The sequence below is a fragment of the Prionailurus bengalensis genome, chromosome A3, assembly GCF_016509475.1.
Source record: "Prionailurus bengalensis isolate Pbe53 chromosome A3, Fcat_Pben_1.1_paternal_pri, whole genome shotgun sequence".
In the NCBI taxonomy this organism is placed as follows: domain Eukaryota; kingdom Metazoa; phylum Chordata; class Mammalia; order Carnivora; family Felidae; genus Prionailurus; species Prionailurus bengalensis.
Window position 1 is genome coordinate 99,832,321 of NC_057354.1, and position 21,096 is coordinate 99,853,416.

The following is a 21,096-nucleotide window of genomic DNA, read 5'->3' on the forward strand; positions in this document are numbered from 1 at the left end:
GCTGGGGGTGGGAGAAATGAGTGATGGGAATTAAGGAGTGCACTTGTGATGAGCACCGTGAGATGTGCAGAAGCGTCGAATCGCTAATATTACACTGTATGTTAACTCACTGGAATTTAAATAAAAACTTTCCTTAAAAAAGAAAAATATATGTTGGGCTTCATGCTTGATATTTTCCCATAAAATAACTGCCATGGATATGCCAGACACTCAACGCCCCCAACTATCAGGGGCCAGCCTGCTCACGGCACTTGCTGGGAAATCAGAGCTCAGCCCAGGGAGGCTAAGTCACTTGCCGAGGTCATACGTGCACTAGGGGCTGGATTCAAACTCGCACATTCTAACTTCAGAATCCAGACTTTCACCCACTTCCTTATACCTCCTCCTCTCATTACCAGCTAACATTTTCTTTAAGGAGATAGGCTCATTTACATTTTCTATTAAGGAGATTTCTTTTTCTTTTTAACATACACAAAAGAAGGGAGGACAATGAACCTGCATATAGGTATCACCCAGCTTTTGAAAGACACAATAACATTTCCAGAACCAGCGTTCCAGGGAAGAGTTTGGGAATTACAGTCCTACGTCAACGTGAGTAACTCTTCCACAACTTCATCAGAAGAACATGCTAAGGGCGGTACAGGTGATGCCCAGGAGAGAGCAGGCCAGACCCACAGAGGAAGCAGACAGTAGATAAGAGGGAAGCACATGTGTCATAAAAGTCAGGGGTGGGGGGTGCGGGGAGTGGAGCAGAAACTCAGACTTCCTGAGGGCTGCTGGCAGTAGTCGACTTCCAGCCCGAAGGTATTCTTACTCTAAATCCCCTGTGATGGACACTGAGAGGCACTGCCCACATCCTCCTTACTGCCCCAGCTGGCTAGGGCACTGTCGACAGACAGGTGCCAGGCCTTCAGTATTGTCTCAGGCTCAGAGAACCACCTCGCCCTTCTGAAGGCCATCTCAGTCCATCTTGGGACAACTATAGTTCCAGAGGCCCCCTAGGGTGTTGGGGTTACTGAGGCTGTCCAAGCTTGACTTCTCGCTCTGCCCATCTTACTTTCTTCCTCCCCCCTCCATAGGAGTTCATCCTAGGGCATTCCTTAATAAATATCCTGCACGTGAAATCAGCTCAGAGTCTGCTTCCCTGGAAACGCAACCCAAAACACCCCCCTTCCTTTAAGGAAGTCCCAGTGACGTGCAATCTAAAAGAGCACAGTTAACACCGTCATCCAAGGGTCACCACATTGAGGCTGTGATGGTTACCATGGCCCATTCACAAAAAATGTACTGACATTGGGACAGAAGAAAGACAAAAAAATGGGACAGACTTCTCCATTGTATGTGTCCAGGGAATATACAACCCCCATGGGGGCAGGGGTACAGCCTTCTCTATTTCTCTGGGAGTACTTGGGCTCCCACTCCAGCACATTAAAGGGAACTTGGTCTCTTCCTGCTCAACATCTCCCAGGGCCTCATGCAACCCCTCTGGGAGAAACTCTTAGTCTTTGGGGGTTCGTTCTCTTTCCTTCTCTCCCAAGGAGATCCCAGACCCAGAAGCTAACCTGGCCCTGCCCATGAAGCACCGGCTGCTGGTGTAATTCAGGGTCTGTTTTTTGGCTGATCTTCCTGACTTTGCAGATTAACTAAGATCTGACTTCCACTTTCCTTACATCTCTGGCTTGGGCAGCCTTCCCTGGGATCCTCTTCATAGGGCCAGTTCACCCGTACTGTGGTGACACCCTCACCCCTGCAAACTTATCAGCCAACCTCTCAGAAAACTTCTATATTTGTCCTGGGATTCAAGGGAGATTCCTGGACGCCTTAAACTCTGTGAGCAAGTCATAAGGACTGTGTGCTCTCTAAAGCCAAGCTGGTAGGTCTCTGTGATGACTTTTTTGATGTGTCATCTTGGCTAGGCTACAGTGCCCAGCTATTTATTATACTACATAAATATATAGTACATACTGTAAACTATACTATACACACACACACACACACACACACACACACACATATGCCCGGTGGTTTGATAAATGTTATGAAAAAATAATCAAACTGGGTGAGGTTCTGGATACATAGGGAGGAACATTTAGCACAGAGCCTAGCACATAGTGTTAGTTATTTCTGCCAATGTCACAATGTCACCCAAGCCAGCTGGAGACCTCTCTCTGTCACACACTACATCATATCATCATATCCACCAACTGCTTATTGTCTATGGTGATTAACTCTCAAATTTTTCAGCTTCTTCTCCCCACTGCCACTCTGACTCCGACCCTCATTATCTCTTCTTACCTGGATCATAGTAACAATCTCCTAACTAACCTCCCTGCATCTGTGAAATCCATCAACAATGTGATAAGAGCAAACACATGCCTGGCCTTCGCTACGTGCCGGGTGCTGTTTTAAGCACTTTGCATTCCTAAGACGTGTGTACTATTGTTGTCATCCCACTTTACAGATAAGGATGCAGAGGCACAGAGGGGCTAAGGCAGGACACCCCCTATTGTCCCTCTTTGCTTCTTCCTTGTTCCTCCCTACCTTGCTTCTGCTGAGATTTACACCAATGTAGCCTCTAACCCCATCTCTGCCACTTAGGACCATAAGACCTTGAGCAAGTTCTTTTAGTTCTGTCTTCATCAGCTTGGGCGGCTACAATAAAGCACCACTGACTGGGTGGTTTAAACCACAGACATTTATTTCTCACAATCCTAGAGGCTGGAAAATCCGAGATCAAGGTGCCAGCAGTTTCAGCTTTTGGTGAGGGCCCTCTTCCTGGTTTGTAGACCAGGCTTGGAGCACCTTCTCACTGAGCACTCACATGGCCTTTCCTCATGGCACATGTGGAGAGGAAGTGAGACAGCCCTCCTCTCTCTTCCTCATTTTATAAGAGCGCTAATCCCATCATGACAGTCTGCCCCCCCCCCATGACATCATCTAAACCTAATTACCTCCTAAAGGCCCCACCTCCTAATACCATCACACTGGGAGTTAGGGCTCTCATATATGTATTTTTCAGGGACACAAACATTCAGTCCATAACAAGGTCCCCAGGCCTTCGTTTCATCGTCAGTAAAATGAAGGCAATAATACTTGCTCCCGGGGTTATAATGGCTCAACAACCCAGCTGTAGTTGTGGTTGAAATTACTATTGTTGAGATAACCCAAGTAAAGCATATAGCACCTAGCCCGCCACGCAGTCAAGATAAAGATCCCATGAATGTCAGCTATTATTCTTCATGGCATTACACACTCAGCTCAAATGTCCACAGCCATGTGGATCACCCTATCCCAAAATTGAATGTGGTGTAGACTTGTCCTGTTATACCCATCACACAGCATCACATCTATTTATGTGTCTATTTCCCCTTACAGACCATAAACAGCTCACGGTCAAGTGTCAGGATGCCCTGGAATCCCTGGCATCTGGCCTGACACTCAGCACCTGACAGGCACCCAGGAGATGCTTGTTGAATAAACACATGAGCACATGAATGAACGAGCCATGTCAAGTGCAACTCGGACTCCCAGCTGAAAGCTCCCTGGTTCACTCGACTGGTCAAAAGTATTGGTACATGCTTTGGGGACAAGAACGCAATGGGCTAAACTCAGCACCTGTACTGACGTGTGAGTTAAATGTTGATGAGCGTCATGGGCTGAATTGTGTCTCCTCAAGTTTCATATGTCACCAACCCCCATACCTCAGAATATAGTTGTATTTGGAGAAACGGCCTTTAAAGAGATGATTACGTTAAAATCAGGCTCTTAGGGTGGAGACCTATTCCAGTCTGACTGGTGTCCCTTTAAGAAGAGGAAATATGACCACACCGAGAGACAGGATGTGCATGCACCATGTAAGGAGACAGTGAGAAAGCGGCCATCTGCAAGCCAAGGAGAGAGAAGAAAGCAAACCTGCCCATGTCTTGAATTTGCCCAGGTCTGGAACTGCGAGAAAATAAGTTTCTGTTGTTTAAGCCACCCAGTCCGTGGTATGCAGCATTTTGTTATGGCAGCCAATAGAGTGGGGAAGTCCCAGTCCCAACTTTCACCTGTGGGAACCTCCCCTAACTTCCTGGCAAACATTTTCCAATCAGTTCCAGACATCATCTGATCTTAATTTCAGAACTGGCATTTTCCTCCATCCGTTATCACCGTCCCTTCAAGATGACCCTGTCCTTCAACATTTCCAGAAACCCTTTTTGCAGCATTAGTATTCAGCTCAGGAGCATTTATTGGGGAGCATGGCATGATAACAATAGAACTAGCTCAGAAAATACTACAGAGAGGTAATTAGCATGGTGCAGGGAAATTATAAAAAGAAACCAAAGTAGTTGAACCACTCCCCTGCACACAATACATCTCACCTACAAAATGCTTTCAGCTACTTGATCTCACAGATCCTCGTGACAGCTCAATTACTATCTCCATTTCTTAGACGAGGAAATTGAAGTTCAGAGAAGCCATGTGACTGTCCAAAGGCCCAGGGCTGGTAGGGAATGGTGCCAGTGCTTGGACCCAGGTCTCCTGACCCTATGTGCCATGTGAGGTGCTTCAGAAAAATGTCTTCACTTTCATTAGAGAAGAGGGGGGTTGCATGAAAGCACACATCCGCCACCATCCTTTCCAGAGGTGCAGTGACAGGAAGTTAAACCTTTCTTTCTACTTGCCGGTTATAAATTATTGCTCCTTCCCCAGTGAGCTTGTAATTGTCTCTTTATAAGGCTTGATTGGGGGAAGCTTAGTAATCTGGCTCCAAGCCAAAGAGCAACACATGGCATAAAGGAGACAGAAAAAGAATATGAATTCTGAAATGAGCAAATTAACCAGAAAGGAAATGGCAATTTTGCATATTCTTGAAAGAGGAAGATAAAAACTGTAGTATGCAAGAAGGGGCCAGTTTTCTGGAAATTATGCAAACTAAAAAGAAGTCAGAAATGAATGAAAATTGGTCAAAAACTACAAAGAAACAGTCAGAATTTATCCCACACAGACACTTGCACAGATTTTGTTTGAATTCATTTGCAGCATTGCTTATAGGTGTCCCTTCCATACACCCAGGCAAGAGGGGCTGGCACTCTAGACGACCCCCCCTGCACACACGAACACCATGCAGACCTGGGCACAGGCTTCCTCTGTATTCTGGAGGCAAAGGGTGACTATACCTCAACGCCAGAGAAGTTTCTAGGCTGTGTTGCTGCCAGCACCAACGATGAGATGCTTCTGAGTTTAGGGATGACTGGGGAGACAGAACCACTTACCTCAGCGCTTCTGTCACTCAAACCTTTTCTCTCACAGATTCTTATAAAACCAGGATTTCCAGTAGTACCAAGCGCCCATTTTCTCACTCCTTTTCCTGTTCCAGTCTGTGGCTCCAAAAGCTAGCGCCGAAATTCTGGTAGCTACAGGAATTACTCACAAATTAGCACAGTGTTCCCAACAAGTGCATTGTATGGCAGCTGAGAAATATTTCACAATTAGTAAATAGCTCATATTATTCTTATACCTGCACATACGTAGATAACATATATGAAGCAATATACAGATTCTCTATATTGTTCACAAGATAGACATTGAAGACACTTTAAATTTTATAAAATTTATTCATCACATTTAACTGCATAGCCAATAGTTTAATTAAATATTTTATTTTTAAATAATGCTGGTTTGGGGCGCCTGTCTTGTTCAGTCAGTAGAGCATCCAACTCTTGATCTCAGGGTCATGAGTTCAAGCCCCACATTGGGCATGGAGCCTACTTAAAATGAAATAAAATTAAAATAAAATAAAATAAAATAAAATAAAATAAAATAAAATAAAATAAAAAATAATGCTGGCTTACAATTTTGAAATTCATTAATAATTATTTGTACTTCACTTTTGAATACTAGATAATATTTTAAGAGAAAATATCGTTTAAAATATATATGAACATCTTCACATTTTAAAATTTAACTGATACTTTTAATGAAAACAGCCAATCTTCATTTCTCATGGATTCCCTATTGGAGAATTCACTTACTTGTTAAAATTCATTTGTAACCCCCAAATCAACATCCCGTGTGATAATACATTATCTTTTGTGAAAATAAAAGAATATGTGTGCGCACATATGTAATGCCAGCATCTCTGAAAGAGTGCACAAAAGACCAGTAGCAGGGATTGCTCCCAAGGAAGGAAATGGGAGATTTGGGGCTTGGAGGGGGGGGGAGAGAGATTTTCACCGTGTGCCCCAGTTTGCTCTACATGACAAATCATCCCCCAAAACTCAGTGGTTTAAAACGACATCCAGGTATGAGAGTCACGATTTCTGTTGGCTAGAAATCCGACAGCGCTTGACAGGGACGGCCGATCCCTGCTCCATGGCGTCCGCAGTCGTTACTCTTACACTGGCTCTATTTGATTCCACCAACATTTTAGGTTTCTTTCAAATCCGTGTCGTCCACTAGACTGTATGATCCTTAGGACAGGAACCACAGCTTACTCGTCTCTATATCACAGATACTCAGCACAGATACTCAGACAAATCTCGATGGACTTAATGAAGAAATAAGAATACATGTTCTTATTTTCTCTGTAATCCTTCTATTCATCATTTCCTAACCCCATGTGTGACCCATACCTCCTCATTATCTAATACCATGCCCTAGAGATGAAAAATTCACAACCTAAGGAACAAAGCCTCATTTGTTCTTAGGTATAATTTTCTCGCATCAGAGTGACTCTTCGAAGAGTTTTACCAACATGGAACACTGGTGCCATAGGCTGAATGTTTGGGTCCTCATCTCCAAGATGATGGTATTAGGAGGTGGGCCTTTGGGAGGTGATCAGGTCATGAAGGTGGGGCCCTCATGAATGGGATTCATGTCCATATAAAAGAGACCCCAGAGAGCTGCCTTTCCCTTCTACTAGGTGAGGACACAGTGATAAGATGGCCGTTTAGGAAGCAGGTAACACATCCTGACTAGACACTGAACCTGCCAGCAGCTTGGACTGTCCCACCTCCAGAATAGTGAGAGATAAATTTCTATTGTTTATAAGCTACTCAGTCTATAGTATTCTGTCATGTCAGCCCTCATGACTAAGACAAAAGGTGTAGACAATAAAGGATTGAACACATTAACAAGCACTGGTGCACAGAGCAAACTTCACGCACAGATCGGTGGCAGGCAAAATCCAGGACCTCAAGGCTTTCCACTGAGATCTATACCAAGCAGGGAGGGAAAAGAAAAAAGAAAAAAAAAAAAACTTCTTTAGCATTTAAAAGAAAGAAAAACACAGAGGATAGATTATCCTGCCAAAAGAGACAAGTGGTATTATCTTAATAACTAACACCAAAATCCCACTGAGGAAGGAACTATCTTTGGGGAAATATTTCCATCAGTTGCATGAAGTAGAAACGGAGACCCAAAAATTTCCTTTCAGCAACAACCAGGGTAGCAAAGAACAAGTACACTGTTCCACTGGAAAGAAAGAAGGGACTTTGGTATTTCTCAATTGAAAGAATAAAGAGGAAGGAGGGAATCAGAAAATGGAAATGAGGAGACAGTGAGACAGTGTGAGTGACCAGCTAACTAGAAAAAGACCCCAATGTACCAAAAGGGCTTTCAGGATTCAGAATATATCAACAAAGGGGTGCCTAGGTGGCTCATTTGGCTGAGCATCTAACTTTGGCTCAGGTCATGATCCTGCGGTTCAGGGGTTCAAGCTCCGCGTCGGGCCCTGTGTTGACAGCTCAGAGCCTGGAGCCTGCTTTAGATTCTGTGTCTCCCTCTCTCTCTGCCCCTGCCCTGCTTGCTCTCTGTCTCTACTCTCTCTCTCTTGAAAATAAATAAACATTAATATATATATATATACCATTTATATATAACATATATATATATATACCATTAAAAATATAGGTTCGTCCCTCTCCTTCACCCACAAACCTTTGGTAAAAATTGTACTGCACAGACCAGCCTTATTTTTACAGTTGCTTTGAAGAAAGAAATGAAAGCCAAGGGCTGGCCCTGTTTGGATGGGATCACTGTGGAGACACAAAAATTCAGAGACCAGAAATAACCATAAGAAAATTCAGAGAAACCATGGGAAAGCATCAGACAGGAGTTGGAATCATTCTTATCTAGATCTTTTTCAGACACCAGAAGACATCTAGGTTAAACATAAAATTTCAGGAACATCTGAGAAGGAGATGTTCTAAATTCTCCTTAAATTCTCTCTAAAGGAGAATTTAGAAGTTAAAGAGATGATTTGAGAATAATGGACGCTAAGCCACTGATTGAAATTATCCCCCTGCAGCAGAGTTTGAACTGCTGGACACAACCAGTTAGCGGATGATAAAATCAAGTTAGTAGGTCACAGTCATATTTTTAATGAAATAATAAAATAAAAAGGAATAGTTCGACACCAGTGGCCATTAGGGAAATGCAAATTAAAACCTTGATGAGGGGCACCTGGCTGGCTCAATCAGAAGAGCATGCGACTCTTGATCTTGGGGTCATGAGTTTGAGCCCCATGTTGGGTGCAGAGATTGCTTAAATAAATAAAACTTAAAAAGAAAAAACCTTGATGAAATAACTCCATGCCTATTAGAACAGCTAAAATTAAAAATAGTGGCAGTACCAAATACTGGTAAGAATGCTAAGAAACTGAATTTCCTATAAATTGTTAGTGGGAATATAAAATGATATCAGCACTCTGAAAGTTTCTAGGCTATTTCTCTTTCTTTCTTTCTTTCTTTCTTTCTTTCTTTCTTTCTTTCTTTCCTTAGAGAGAAAGAGAGAGAAGGGGAGAGGGGCTGAGGAAGAGGGGCAGAGGGAGACAGAGAGAGAATCCCAAGCAGGCTTCATCCTCAGCGCAGAGCCCAACACGGGACTTGATTCCACAACCCTGGGATCATGACCTGACCTGAAATCAAGAGTCTGATGCTCAACTGACTGAGCCATGCAGGCGCCTGAGCAATTTCTTACAAAACTAAAATGCACTTACCCTATGACCCAGCAAACACTTCCCTAGACATTATCCAAGAGAAATGAAAACTTACGTCCACACGCACCAAAAAATGTACACAAATGTTCACAGCAGTGTTATTTTTAATAGCTGAAAACTGCAAACAGCCAAATGGCCTTCAGTAAGTGGTACATTCATGCCACGGAATACCACTCAGAAATAATAAGGACTGAACTAGTGGTACATTCCACAACTTGAATGGATCCCGAGGGCCTCGTGCTCAGTGAGAAAAGCCAATCTCAAAAGACAAAATTTTAGAGACAGAGGACAGATTGTGTTTGCCAGGGGCTATGAGTCGGGGAAGAGTGGGGGTAGGTGACCCTATAAAGGTGTAGCACAAGGGATTTCCCTTTGTGGTGATGGAATACGTCTGTATCTGGATTGTAGTGGTTGTACAACTCTGTACGTGTGATAAAATTGCAGAGAAATACACACACACACACACACTGCACATAATAAACTGGTGAAATCTAGAAAGGTCTGCAGATTGCACCATTGTCAGTTGCCTGGTTTTGATGCTGCACTATAGTCATACACGATGTTACCATTGAATACACAGGGGACCTCAGTTGTACCATCTTTGCAACTTTCCATGAGTCTATAATTATTTCCAAATGAAAATGCTTTAAAAAACGAAAATGAATACAACAGAGAAGCTTAGAATATATCACTCATAGTGAAAGTGAATATTGTTCTAGAGAACTTCTGTTTCATTTGTGTGCGCTCATGTGAATACCATATCACAGTGTGAAATGTACTTAATGCACTTCTTGGGGAGGGAGTCAGTCATCAAGGTCAAAAACAATTAGAAAACCGTTGCTTTATGGCAAGCTTGGAAGACTTAAAGACCTAAAGGGGCCAGGTAGAGCACGTGAGGAAGTAAAATCGGCCTGGCTCATGAAGACTGTCTCATCCTTCCCATATACCATAGTTCTTACTATGGCAGGCTTCCTAATGATATAAATATTCTTTACTTCCACAGACAAATAAGCTCTTTCTTAATTTTTTTAACTACATGGTACTCTTGATCTATCTGTTCTCCCCACTTTTGATAGTGAATGAGTTTGTCTCTTGCTGACTAACAAATTATTCCTAACCCTGGCAGCATAAAACAGCAAACACTTACTATCTCACAGTTTCTGGGAATGGCTTGGCTGGGAGGTTCTGGCTCAGGGTGTCCCAGAAAGTTACAGTCAAATTGTCACCCAGAGCTGCAGCCATCTGAAGACTCACCTGGGGCCAGAGGACTTGCTTCCAAACTCGCTTGTTGATCGCCTCAGCTCCTCACTGGCTGTTGGCCACAGACTGGCACTCCCTCACTTCGTGGTCCTCTCTGTAGAACTGCTCACAACATGGCAGCTGGCTTCCCCCAGAACGAGAGACCCAAGAGAAAGAAAGAGAAAGCCAGGCACCAAAATGGAAATTATAGTCTTTTATAACTCAACTTCAGTCTAACTCATAACTTAACTATCTCCTCTGCCGTATAACATTGGTCACACAGACCCATCCTGGTACAATAGAGGAGAGGACTTTACAAGGGTGGGAACAAAAGGCAGGATCACTGGGGACCATCTTAAAGGCTGACTTCCATAGAGAGAGGCCTGGGAACAAGAAATATTTCTCCACTGGGAGCAAAACACCTGTACAGATAGGATAAACGACAACTGACACTGGTCTCCATTCAGGGAAGACATTAGGGACTGGTAGAGAATCAGTAAAGTGAAGACAACATGCCCCATTTCAAGGGTGCAGCTGTTAATCACAATGCTGCCATGAGAAGATCTACATCTTAAAGTGGAAATCTTCCCATGTGAAATTTAATGCGACCAAACAAAATACATATGCCAGCGGGATCCAGACTGCTGGTTTGCAAACACCGCTGCAAGATCAAGGCAAAAGTGCCATGGGTAAGGGGCGCCTGGGTGGCTCAGTCGGTTAAGCGTCCGACTTCGGCTCAGGTCATGATCTCGCACTCCATGAGTTTGAGCCCCGCATCAGGCTCTGTGCTGACAGCTCAGAGCCTGGAGCCTGTTTCCGATTCTGTGTCTCCCTCTCTCTCTGACCTTCCCCCGTTCATGTTCTGTCTCTCTCTGTCTCAAAAATAAATAAACGTTAAAAAAAAAGAGAGATTAAAACAAAAAGTGCCATGGGTAAGAGCTCAGGGTTCGGAATCAGCCAGACCTGGGTTCAAATTTCAACAACACTAATTACCTGCTGTGTGACGTTGCCCAAGTCAAAGATCCTCTGCTGTAAAGCAGAAATGATCAAAACAGGATTAAGTGAGATGATACCTGTAAAAGTCCTTAGCACAAGGCTTGGAACACGACAGCCACTCTATAATGTTAGTTGCCATCATCACTGCTATTCTAGCACCAGAAATGAAAACTGGAGCCATACTATTCGCACTCGCACTCTGGCTGTTAGCCACCTGGGTGAGCTAAGCAGCTGTCAAGCTTTATTTAGGGGTTCATCCACACATCTACAGAGCAGAACAATCTACAGAGCTGAACCTCAAAGGCCCACTTTACATTCTTCACAATTTTATCTCAGACAGGCCCTTAAATTCCATGACCTACAAAGAGAAACAGCCTTTTGATGGCATGGAAAATACAGAGATCACCTCCTGATTTCCTTGCTTCCCATACCTCCTTTGTGCGAGACTCGTGCAGCTATTCTCCAGGCTGGCAAAACTGGTACCCAAAAGGAGGATGTTTCACAACTGAAATAACAGCAAGAAAAGGACCAGAAAGGTCATGTAGGGAGAAGTAGATTTGCTTGACTGCGAGCCTACTCCAGCCCAAGGTCTGAACCATCTCTATAATAGTCCACATACTTGGCTAGCCACTTCTCATTGAATGCCTCCAATGACAGGGAACTCATCATCTCACTCAGAATAGCTTATTTCATCTTGATTAAGAATTTTATGTATCGTTCATTGGGGCGTCTGGGTGGCTCAGTCTGTTAAGCGTCCGACTTCGGCTCTAGTCATGATCTCACAGTTCGTGAGTTCCAGCCACCCATCGGGTTCTATGCTGACAGCTCAGAGCCTGGAGCCTGCTTCAGATTCTGTGTCTCCCTCTCTCTCTCTCTCTCTGCCCCTCCCCTGCTCACACTCTGTCTCCCCGTCTCTCTCAAAAATGAATAAACGTTAAAAAAAAATTAAAAAAAAAAAAGAATTTTATGTATTGTTCAAAGAACACTGATTGAGCACTTAAGGTGTCAGGGCATTGCATTTGGTGCTGGGGATGCAGTAGTAAACCAGATAGATGAGGTCTTCAATTTCCTAGTATGGGGGAGAGACAACAAACAAAAAAGTGAATATATAACACATTTGGTAGAGATGGATTCTATGAAGAAAGATGAAACAAGGTAAAGGTCAAGAGAATGTCAGGGGTATTACTCTATATGGATGGTCAAGGAAAGTTCTCGGAGAGGAGGACAGTTAAACAACGTTCTAAGTGAAATAAGGTGCACAGTGTGAATACTTAGAGTAAAAACAGCATCTCACATGAGGATCCCAACAAGGGCAAAGGCCCTGAGGCAGAAGTGAATGTCTTCCTTGCAGTCAAGGGAAACCTGGACTGAACTCTTTCTTCTTATTCACACAGCCACAAAATTCACCTTCTTTTGAGAGGTAATCATATTAATCTGTCTGTCTGTATTTGTAGGGTTTGTGGTCAGACCAAGCAGGCCCCGCATCTGCCCCTATCAGGTCTAATCTCATCTTATTTTGTCTATATCTCCACTGGATCCAGCTTGCCTTAGTGTTTTGTTTTGTTTTAATGATCATTTATTTTTGAGAGAGGGGTGTGGAAGGGGAGAGGATGAGTGGGGGAGGGGGCAGAAAGAGAGGGAGACACAGAATCCAAAGCAGGCTCCAGGCTCTGAGTTGTCAGCATAAAGACACTGTGGGGCTCGAACTCGTGAACTATCAGAACATGACCTGAGCAGAAATCAACCGACTGAGCCACCCAGGTGTCCCTTGCCTTAGTGTTTACAGAGCTACATCCTTCCTAATATGATCAGCATTCTATCTATATCCCCATTCAAAGCCCGAATTAAAAAAAAAAAAATTGTCAAATTGAACAGGCCTGAGGAATGTTGCCCCACAGCAAATCTCCAAAGGCTTTTCTCCACTGCCTTCCCCACCTCCTCACCCCGCAGTTGACAGTCATCAAGACTCCATTAGCTCCCTCTTATTAGCTCGACATTTTCCAAAGCATCCTTCTCAACAAAGAAAATGGAAATGTAATTGGAGTTGAGTGGTTCGGCTCTCTCAATACCATCTGTTAACAGTACACAATCTGTTCCAAGCAGCAGGCTGAAATGTTGTCAGACATAAATGACACCCAAGTCATAAGTAAATGCAAGGCATGAGCATGAGCTTGTTGATTGACTTAGAGCGATTCATTTACTACACTAGACTTGTAACTCAAGAGTCTCATCATCTTTGTATCTTCCACATCCAGAGAACACTGCTAGAAACTTCATGGATATTTGATAAATGACAACTGACTAAGTATATGTGTATTGCAGAAGATACTTAGGAAAAATCCCCAAATGGGACCTGAGACCTGACACCACTAAGTTATGATTTTTCCATCTCACGGTACTGCTGCATAACAAAACATCCTGAAACTCAGTGATTTAAAACAACTACACATTTATTTTGCTCACAAAACTGTAATAATCTGGCCAGGGACAACTTGTGTTTGTTCCACTCAGCAATGGCTGGGGTAATTTAAAACTTCAAGGCTCATCTGTTTGCCTGTTTAGTGGTTGATGCTAGCTGATGGCTCAGACCTCAGCTGGGGCTGTAGCTGGAATGCCTACAAGCAGCCTTTCCTTGTAGGTGCTTGGTTTTCTCAGAGTGCAGAGGTATCCTGAGAGAGAGTCGGGCCTTTTATATCTCCATGGACTTTTATGTCTTAGCCATAGAAGTTAAAAAGCATAACCCCTGCTACATTTCACTTGCTAGAAGAAAGTCATAAAGGACAATCTATTCTCAAGAAATGGTGGGAGTGGGGCCCCTGGGTGGCTCAGTCGGTTTTAAACATCTGACTCTCGGTCTCAGCTCAGGTCGTGATCGCACGGTTTGTGAGTCCAAGCCCTGGGTCAGGCTCCACGCTGACAGTGTGGAGCCTGCTTGGGATTCTGTCTCTCTCTCTCTCTCTCTCTCTCTCTCTCTCTCTGCCCCTCCCTTGCTTGCTCTCTTTGTCTCTCTCAAAATAAACTTAAAAAGTTTTAATAAAAATTAAAAAATTAAAATAAAAACACTACCCATGGGATTGAATGAAACTAATAGATTTGACGAGTGTTAAGCAACAAATGACAGAGGATACCCATTTTCTTAGAGATGGGCCACAGAGCTGAGAATAAAGAATATCTGCAAGTCCCTGTAGGCTCCTTTGTTTAGGTATCCTGTGTGCTTGATGTGTTTGAAACATGTGTTATAGCTGTATCTAGAAGGAACAGATCCCTTTGTTTTGAAAATAAAAATTGGAATTGGAGTTCACCCTGGGTCCAAACTGGGACAAATGCTCAGACCAAAGATGGGGTCCCATAAGATAACACCTAAATAATGCTTGCCATTGCATCTGAAAAGGAATCAAGTGCCCGTGAGACCCAATGAAGAGTTGATGTCTCAGGATGTCTGCATTTTTTCACGCTCAAGTTTGGCAGATCCTTTAATAGCGTATGCTCCAGGTCTGCCCAAACCTGCCTTCTTTTTCTCCTGGGTGCACAGCTTGACTACATTTCTCAGCCTCTCTTGCTGTTAGGTAAGACCATGTGACTAAGTCCTGCCAATGAGATGAGGGCAGAAATTATGGCAACTACCTCTAAGACTGGTCCATAAAAACTCCAGTGCAGTCTTGTATTTGTTTCCTCTTTTCCTATCTCCTGGATGCACGGAGTAAACTCCCAGGACCTGGAGGAGGGCAGAGTGACAAGAGAGAAGCCTGAGTACCTGAGTCACTACATGGAGGTAAGCTGCCTGACCAGAAACATCAACGTATAGTGTTGCCACATGAGTGCAATATAAATTCTTATTGCTTTAAGCCACTATAGGGGCCATTTGCTACAGTTGTTTGCCTACCCTGACCACGAAGTTGGATTTTTATTCAGGAAATGTCCATGCCCCTCCCTCCCCCACCAAGGGCAGAATATAATTCTCCACTCCATTAACAGTGGGTTTGGCCAATGTGATGTTCACAGACATGAGGTAACATGATATGCTTTTACACGCACTTCTTCACTTCTACACTCTCTTGTGCTACAACCCTCTTGCTGCTCTGCCATCACCTTGAGAAGAATAAGCACCAGCTAGTTCCTGGTCCTGCAGACCTAGATTCAGCTGGCAACCTGCAACCAAGCCCAGCCTGGTCCAAACCAGCAGCAGCTGACTGACCTGTAGATGAACAAGCAAAAATAAATGATTAATATTTTAAGGCACTGGGTTTTGGGGTAGTTTGTTACACAGCATACTCTAGAGCTAGATGACTGATACACTAAGGAAGTATGAGTGTGGCAGTCTCACGGGGCTCCCCTATTAGGCTTCCACTTGATGCCTGTTCTATTAGCTCACTTAGGCTTTATGCTAAAGCTGTTTTCCAGATGAAGAAATGGAGGAGTAGGAAAGACTTGCCCAAGGCCACACAAGGGGTTTGGGATATCAAATTCATAAGCCTAAATGCTCTTCCTTCTCTTCCAAACACACTGAGGGAATGCAAGAAAAGCAGAGAAAATAGGGAAGACGTGGACAGAATTTAGATGTTTCCACCAAATCCCACGTTAACAGAGCTTGCTAATACTCCTTGGCACTTGAAAAAGGAAAGTTCTGCACAAATAAGACAACAACCAGCTTCCCCCCCCCCCCCCCGTGTTGTTAATTTATGGAACTTACTACCTAAACATCTTTAGATAATACCACTGAAAATAACAACTTTTCTAAGAAAGATTTGAACAATCGCATTATACCCCTCCTATAATGGGTTAATATGGAAAATAAGAACGTTTGTAGGGTATCTTCAAGGTTATCTTCAAGGAGGAAAACCACACCCTTGGACACAGTGTTCTTGGAGCCCCGGTGTGAGAAAGAATAGAGAGCCCTCTCGGACTGCCTGCTCTCACCACCGCCCTTCAGACAATGCTTACAAGCCTTTAAGGAACACCCGCCACCACTCCCGCGAGAGCCTCCCAGCTCAGGGAACGCAGACGACGACGAGAGGGCAACCGGCCCCCAATCCGAGCAAAGAGCAGTGGAAATCTGTTTCCCCCGTCTCTTCATCTCTAGGAACCCTCGGCTCAGATTCTTTTAGGGCGAGTCTATGCAAGGGTTCAGCCTCCCCAAGGAGAGGAAGAGGGGAGGTTGGGGGAGGGGGGAGGAGGGCAAAGGCATGAGACGTGGGAACTGCACAGGGACGGGGCGGGGGGGGGGGGGGGGGGGATCTCCTGCGAGCCGGGATGACTGCAGAGCCAGCGTGCAACGCTGCACATCCACACCTACAACTACATACTACACACACAACCCCACACACAACCACACACTCCTCCCCCAGCCGGCCCCCACGCCCATTATTTTGGAAGGGAGCAGCAGATTTCTGGGGAGGGGAGCGCAGCCCCGAACGGAAAGCAAGGGCCTAGCACCCGTCCCGGCAGCACCGACAGCTTCCACCGCGGGGTCACCGCGGGCTGGGGGCGCGGGGCGCTGGGCCCCGGAGCAGGAAGTGCCGCGCCCAGCCCCCAAGGCAGCCCGGGCTGAGGGCGCGGCGGGGAAGCGAGCCGCCCGCGCTGCTCCCGCCCCTCGCCTATCAGCACCGCCCCCGCTGCGGCGGGTGAGGGGCGGGGCGGGGCGCGGCATATATAAGGCGACCGGCGGGCGCCGCTCTTTTGTCTCTTGCTGCAGCAACGCGAGTGGGAGCACCAGTCGCCGGGCTCGAGGCGGAACTCCACGGTGAGCGCTGCCTTGGGCGGGGGCCCCATCCGGGTGGGGTCGAAGTGGGTGCACCTGGCCCGCGCGCCGCGGCCGCAACAGGCGCCCTTCCCCGACGGGGCGCCCGTCCGGCGGACCACGCCCTGGGGCTAGGGGGGGGGGGGGGGGGTGCGGGCCGCGCCCAGATCCTCGGCCTGGGGCTGCCGGGAACGCCCCGGCAGAGTGCCACGTCGAGAGGCGTCGGCGGAGAGGCGGAGGGGATGCGGGCCCCGACCGCAGGCCAACCGCCTTGCTTTCCCCACTAGGATCGCTTTAAGAAAATGGCAGACAAGCCAGACATGGGGGAAATCGCCAGCTTCGATAAGGCCAAGCTGAAGAAAACGGAGACGCAGGAGAAGAACACCCTGCCGACCAAAGAGAGTGAGTGCACCCCCGCCTCCGGGTCTGCGGGCCCCCAGCCCGTACCCCCCCCCACCCCGCCCTTCCCGCGAACCCAGCCCCACCCCCACCTGGCCAAGGCGCCGGGTCCCGGCGGCCCCGGCCCCCTTTCTGTTCCACGAAGTGCACGTCTCCCCAGCCCCAAGCCTCTTTCTTAATCCCCAAACCTCGTGGGTACCTCGGCTGGGGGGTTGCAAGGTGTCCTCCGCCATGTGCCGCTTCCTGCTCTCCACAGCCATTGAGCAGGAGAAGCGGAGCGAAATTTCCTAAGAGCCTAAAGGATTCCCCACCCCCGTCATCTTCGAGACACCCTAGTCGTGGAGGAAGAAGAGCCACCTGCAAGATGGACACGAGCGACAAGCTGCACTGTGAACCCGGGCACTCCGTGCCGACGCCACCGGCCTGTCGGTCTCTGAGGGGACCCCCTCCAATCGGACTGCCAAATTCTCCGGTTTGCCCTGGGATATTATAGCAAATTATTTGTATGATTAATGAAAATAAAACACACCTCGTGGCATGGCTGGCGTGGTCTGAGTCTTCGTTGGGAATTTCGTGGGCAGTGTCGCTGCAGCACAGCCCCACGCACAGGAGTTGCTGCCGCAGAGCGGGAGGGGGTCGCAGAACGGGCCGGTTTGGAGGGACCATTTTAAATTTTGACTTTACCTTCTTCAGGGGATTTTGTGCGTTACTGTTAGCTGCTTAGCTCGTGCTTATAATGCAATCCATGTAAAAACTAACCTCACCTTGTCCTTTCTGGAAGCTGAGGAAATGCTTTCTCAGGGGAACAGGATTTTTGATAAGCTTTTACCGTTCCCCTGTCTCCCTGGCCTCTTCACGGTTCTGATTCACACCCAGAGAGAGAACAGTGATTTAAAGTCTGAGAAGAGAAGGGGTAAGAGACTAAATCTGGAATGTTGGAAATTGGGTGAGGTCACAAACTCTCCAAGAGGCTTTCTTGGAACTTAAAAGAGGAGGCATTGGAAGGAAAACAAAGGCGGGAACCTGGGAAACCACAGCAGGAACCTCGGAACTAGAGGAGCCTTAGGGGACAGTCTAGCTTTTTGTCTTTCAACCCTAGCGCTGAACCTTCCACAAAAGCTAGCCATTAGAGGGAGTGCTGGGCTGAGCAGCAGCAGGAAGGGTGGGCATGCTGAGGGAGGGCTGGGGCTGGCAGCAGAGCCCCACAGGGTCACACCCTCTAGACCCACGGGGAAGAGAGGGACCATCCCAGAGTGGGGTGGGGTGGGGGGATGGGGAGCCTGCAGGACATTCTGGAACAGAAGACCCTAGCTGATGATTTCAGGGGTGAAATCTAAAAAGGGAGATGAGGACACTTTAGTGATTTGTCCCACATTTTTGTCTGACCATAAGGGACTGGACACTGGGTGAGGGCAAGTAATCTCAATGAGGTGTGATCCCTGCCCACAGGAACTTAAACTCCTAGCGGGTGAGATGGGCAGCCACAGCAGACAAGGGCAGGAACACCTAGGCTGAGGGAGCTGCTGCCCATTTTGCACAAAGAAGTGACTTCTGACAGTGACACCTATGCTGTGGAGGGTAAGTGGGGGTAGGGGGGGTAGGGAGGGTAGATAAGGAAACACCTTAGGAGGCCCCGGTGGGGAGGGGCCTTAGCAGAATATCTGCTGTGAGTCAGGCACTGTTTTCGGATTTTTAGTTCTCAGAAACTATTAAGGCAGTGTGATTATTATTCCATTTTACAGATGGGGAAGCTAAGTTTCAAAGAGACTAGGGATTTGCTAAAGCCACACAGCCAGTGAGTAGTGGAGCCAGAATTTGGGGCCAAAGCTGTGCTTTGGAGATTCTATAACCTAAGGTTCGGGACGTCTGTTGTGTCAAACATTTCATGAGATTTTATGAGCATTTGCTACTTGAGCATAATTGACCCTGTTAGGGTCTACCGCTGGAAGGTTAAAAGGGACCAGAAGAAATGACTACTGCCTTCAAGCAGTGACAGTACGCCTGCTGGTGAGAAGGGCCCTGGAGAAAAGGCAAGCTGGGTAGGGGGGAGAAGTGTGCTGGGGCAGGAAAGGGCATGTAAGTGCCACTGCAGTTTTCAACAGGTCAGTCGAGGGAGGCCTCTGGATAAGACAAGTGCTTCCAGGAGGGGGAACACAAATGCAAGAGTGTTGGGTGATCTGAGGAAGAACAAGCTGGAGTGGAGGGAGCAAGCAGCAGGGAGATGAGGTGTGAAAAGGCAGGAGATGGAGGAGGCAGATTTGAAGTTACCTGCAACTGTTACAAGGTTGGTTGCTGAGGAGTTCCTCCTTCCCCCCACCCCAAGCACCCTCCACCTCTGCACCTCCCTCCATAGGTGCCTCTCATGGGCATTAGGAATCCTGTCCTGGCAGCCACATCTAAGGCCTCTTTGGCCCCAACCTCCTCTCTGGGATGCAAATCACATGCTCCCTTCCTTTGGATCCCACAGATTCTCTGACCACAGTGAGCTCACCTGGAGAGCAGTTCCTGAGCCCCGTTTCCTGGGGCCCCCTTACTCTCAGAAGATTCCCATGACTTTCTCACCTCTTCCCTGAGAAATCTATTCTGAGGTTGCAGGGTGCTGATGACAGCCCTGCTCTATCTAAGATTTAAGAAGTCACAAATCAAGGGGAGACTTAAGGCACTTTTGCTTTTCCACCCTCAGATAATGAGCTGATCGGATGTGGCCAGGGCGAAGTGGGGAAAAGAGATTGCGCATAGGGGAGGGGGGTCTCTTAATCATTTCAGAAGTCTTAAGCACCGCATCAGTTTATAAGGTAAGCCTGCCTTCCACAACCCACTTGAGCTGCACACTGGCACACACATCTAGGTATTCAGAGGCCTGAATGTTAAGACAGACCCCAAAAGCCAAGTACTGGCAGGGAGGCCTAGCTTCCTAGGCCCCGCCTCTCTCGCAGTGATTGGTCCCCTGGGATCACTTGGAAATCACAATGGCCCCGGCGCCAGATCTGGGAGTTGGAGTGTGAAAGAACACTGAAGCACCCACGCCCCCTTCCCCCCTCTTTTCTGTCCCTTGCCACATGGGAATACTGACATCTTGGGAGGATTATAGTCAATTGCTGGTTTATACCCTTTTCCTCCGATCTAAGAATTCAGGGACCAATTACTAGTCCAATCACAAAATGACTGAGGTTTGCCCTGAAGCTAAGATAAAACTGCAACATTTGTTTTTCTTTTTTCTTTCAGAAAGAGAGCAGGTGTTCCAGGGAGAGGCGCAGAGGGAGAGCAAGAGAGAATAATCTTAAGCAGGCTCCACAGGTGAGGTGGGACTTGATCCCACAACTCTGGAATCATGACTTGAGCTGAAATCAAGAGTCAGATGCTCAACTGACTGAGCCGCTCAGGCACCCCAACAACATTTCTTTTTAAACCTACTTGAATTTCTAGTTTTGTTTTCTTATTTCATTCCTAAGACCAGTTTTAACAATTAGGCCTCAGGGCTTGGGCCTTTTCACTGTCTTAGGGTCAAACCAGACGGCTCAGGGATTCTTGCAAACGTCCCTCCACCTCCTATTCAACATGCATGCGCTGAATGCCTGCTCACCGTGCTGAGAAAACAGATGGAGGACACTTAGGGAGCACCTAGTCTAGATTAGAAGGAGGAGCCAAGCTCTCTTCCTCACACTTGCCAATCCCCCAGATGGCTTTCCCACCCTCTTTCCCCTCAGGCAAACACCTCCTCTCCTCAGACAATATCAGATGC

General features: G+C 46.6%; 1 protein-coding gene and 1 long non-coding RNA gene across 3 annotated transcripts; one reads left to right on the plus strand and one right to left on the minus strand.

Annotated features, from left to right (window-relative positions):
• Positions 1–4,835: 4,835 nt before the first annotated feature.
• LOC122497092 lies at positions 4,836–16,744 on the minus strand. 2 transcript variants are annotated; one of them, XR_006301024.1, is made up of 4 exons: positions 15,308–16,744; positions 14,843–14,933; positions 10,238–10,363; positions 4,836–5,399 (listed from the first exon to the last, which is right to left on the minus strand). It is a non-coding gene; the product is annotated as an uncharacterized LOC122497092 (long non-coding RNA). The 2 variants fall into 2 exon arrangements; XR_006301023.1 differs by having other exon boundaries at positions 10,238–10,367.
• An 80-nt stretch (positions 16,745–16,824) lies between these two features.
• Positions 16,825–17,892, plus strand: TMSB10 (thymosin beta 10). The gene is made up of 3 exons (XM_043603835.1): positions 16,825–16,958; positions 17,243–17,357; positions 17,611–17,892. Exons 2-3 carry the CDS (start codon positions 17,258–17,260, stop codon positions 17,643–17,645), a joined length of 135 nt encoding a protein of 44 aa, XP_043459770.1. The 5' UTR covers positions 16,825–16,958; positions 17,243–17,257; the 3' UTR covers positions 17,646–17,892.
• The last annotated feature ends 3,204 nt before the right edge of the window (positions 17,893–21,096 follow it).

Excerpts from the sequence above, each read along its gene's own strand:
- TMSB10 (XM_043603835.1), top strand. The coding sequence starts at position 17,258 with ATGGCAGACAAGCCAGACATGGGGGAAATCGCCAGCTTCGATAAGGCC. Across the intron at positions 17,358-17,610 it reads CACCCTGCCGACCAAAGAGA|CCATTGAGCAGGAGAAGCGG; the intron begins GTGAGTGCACCC and ends TGCTCTCCACAG.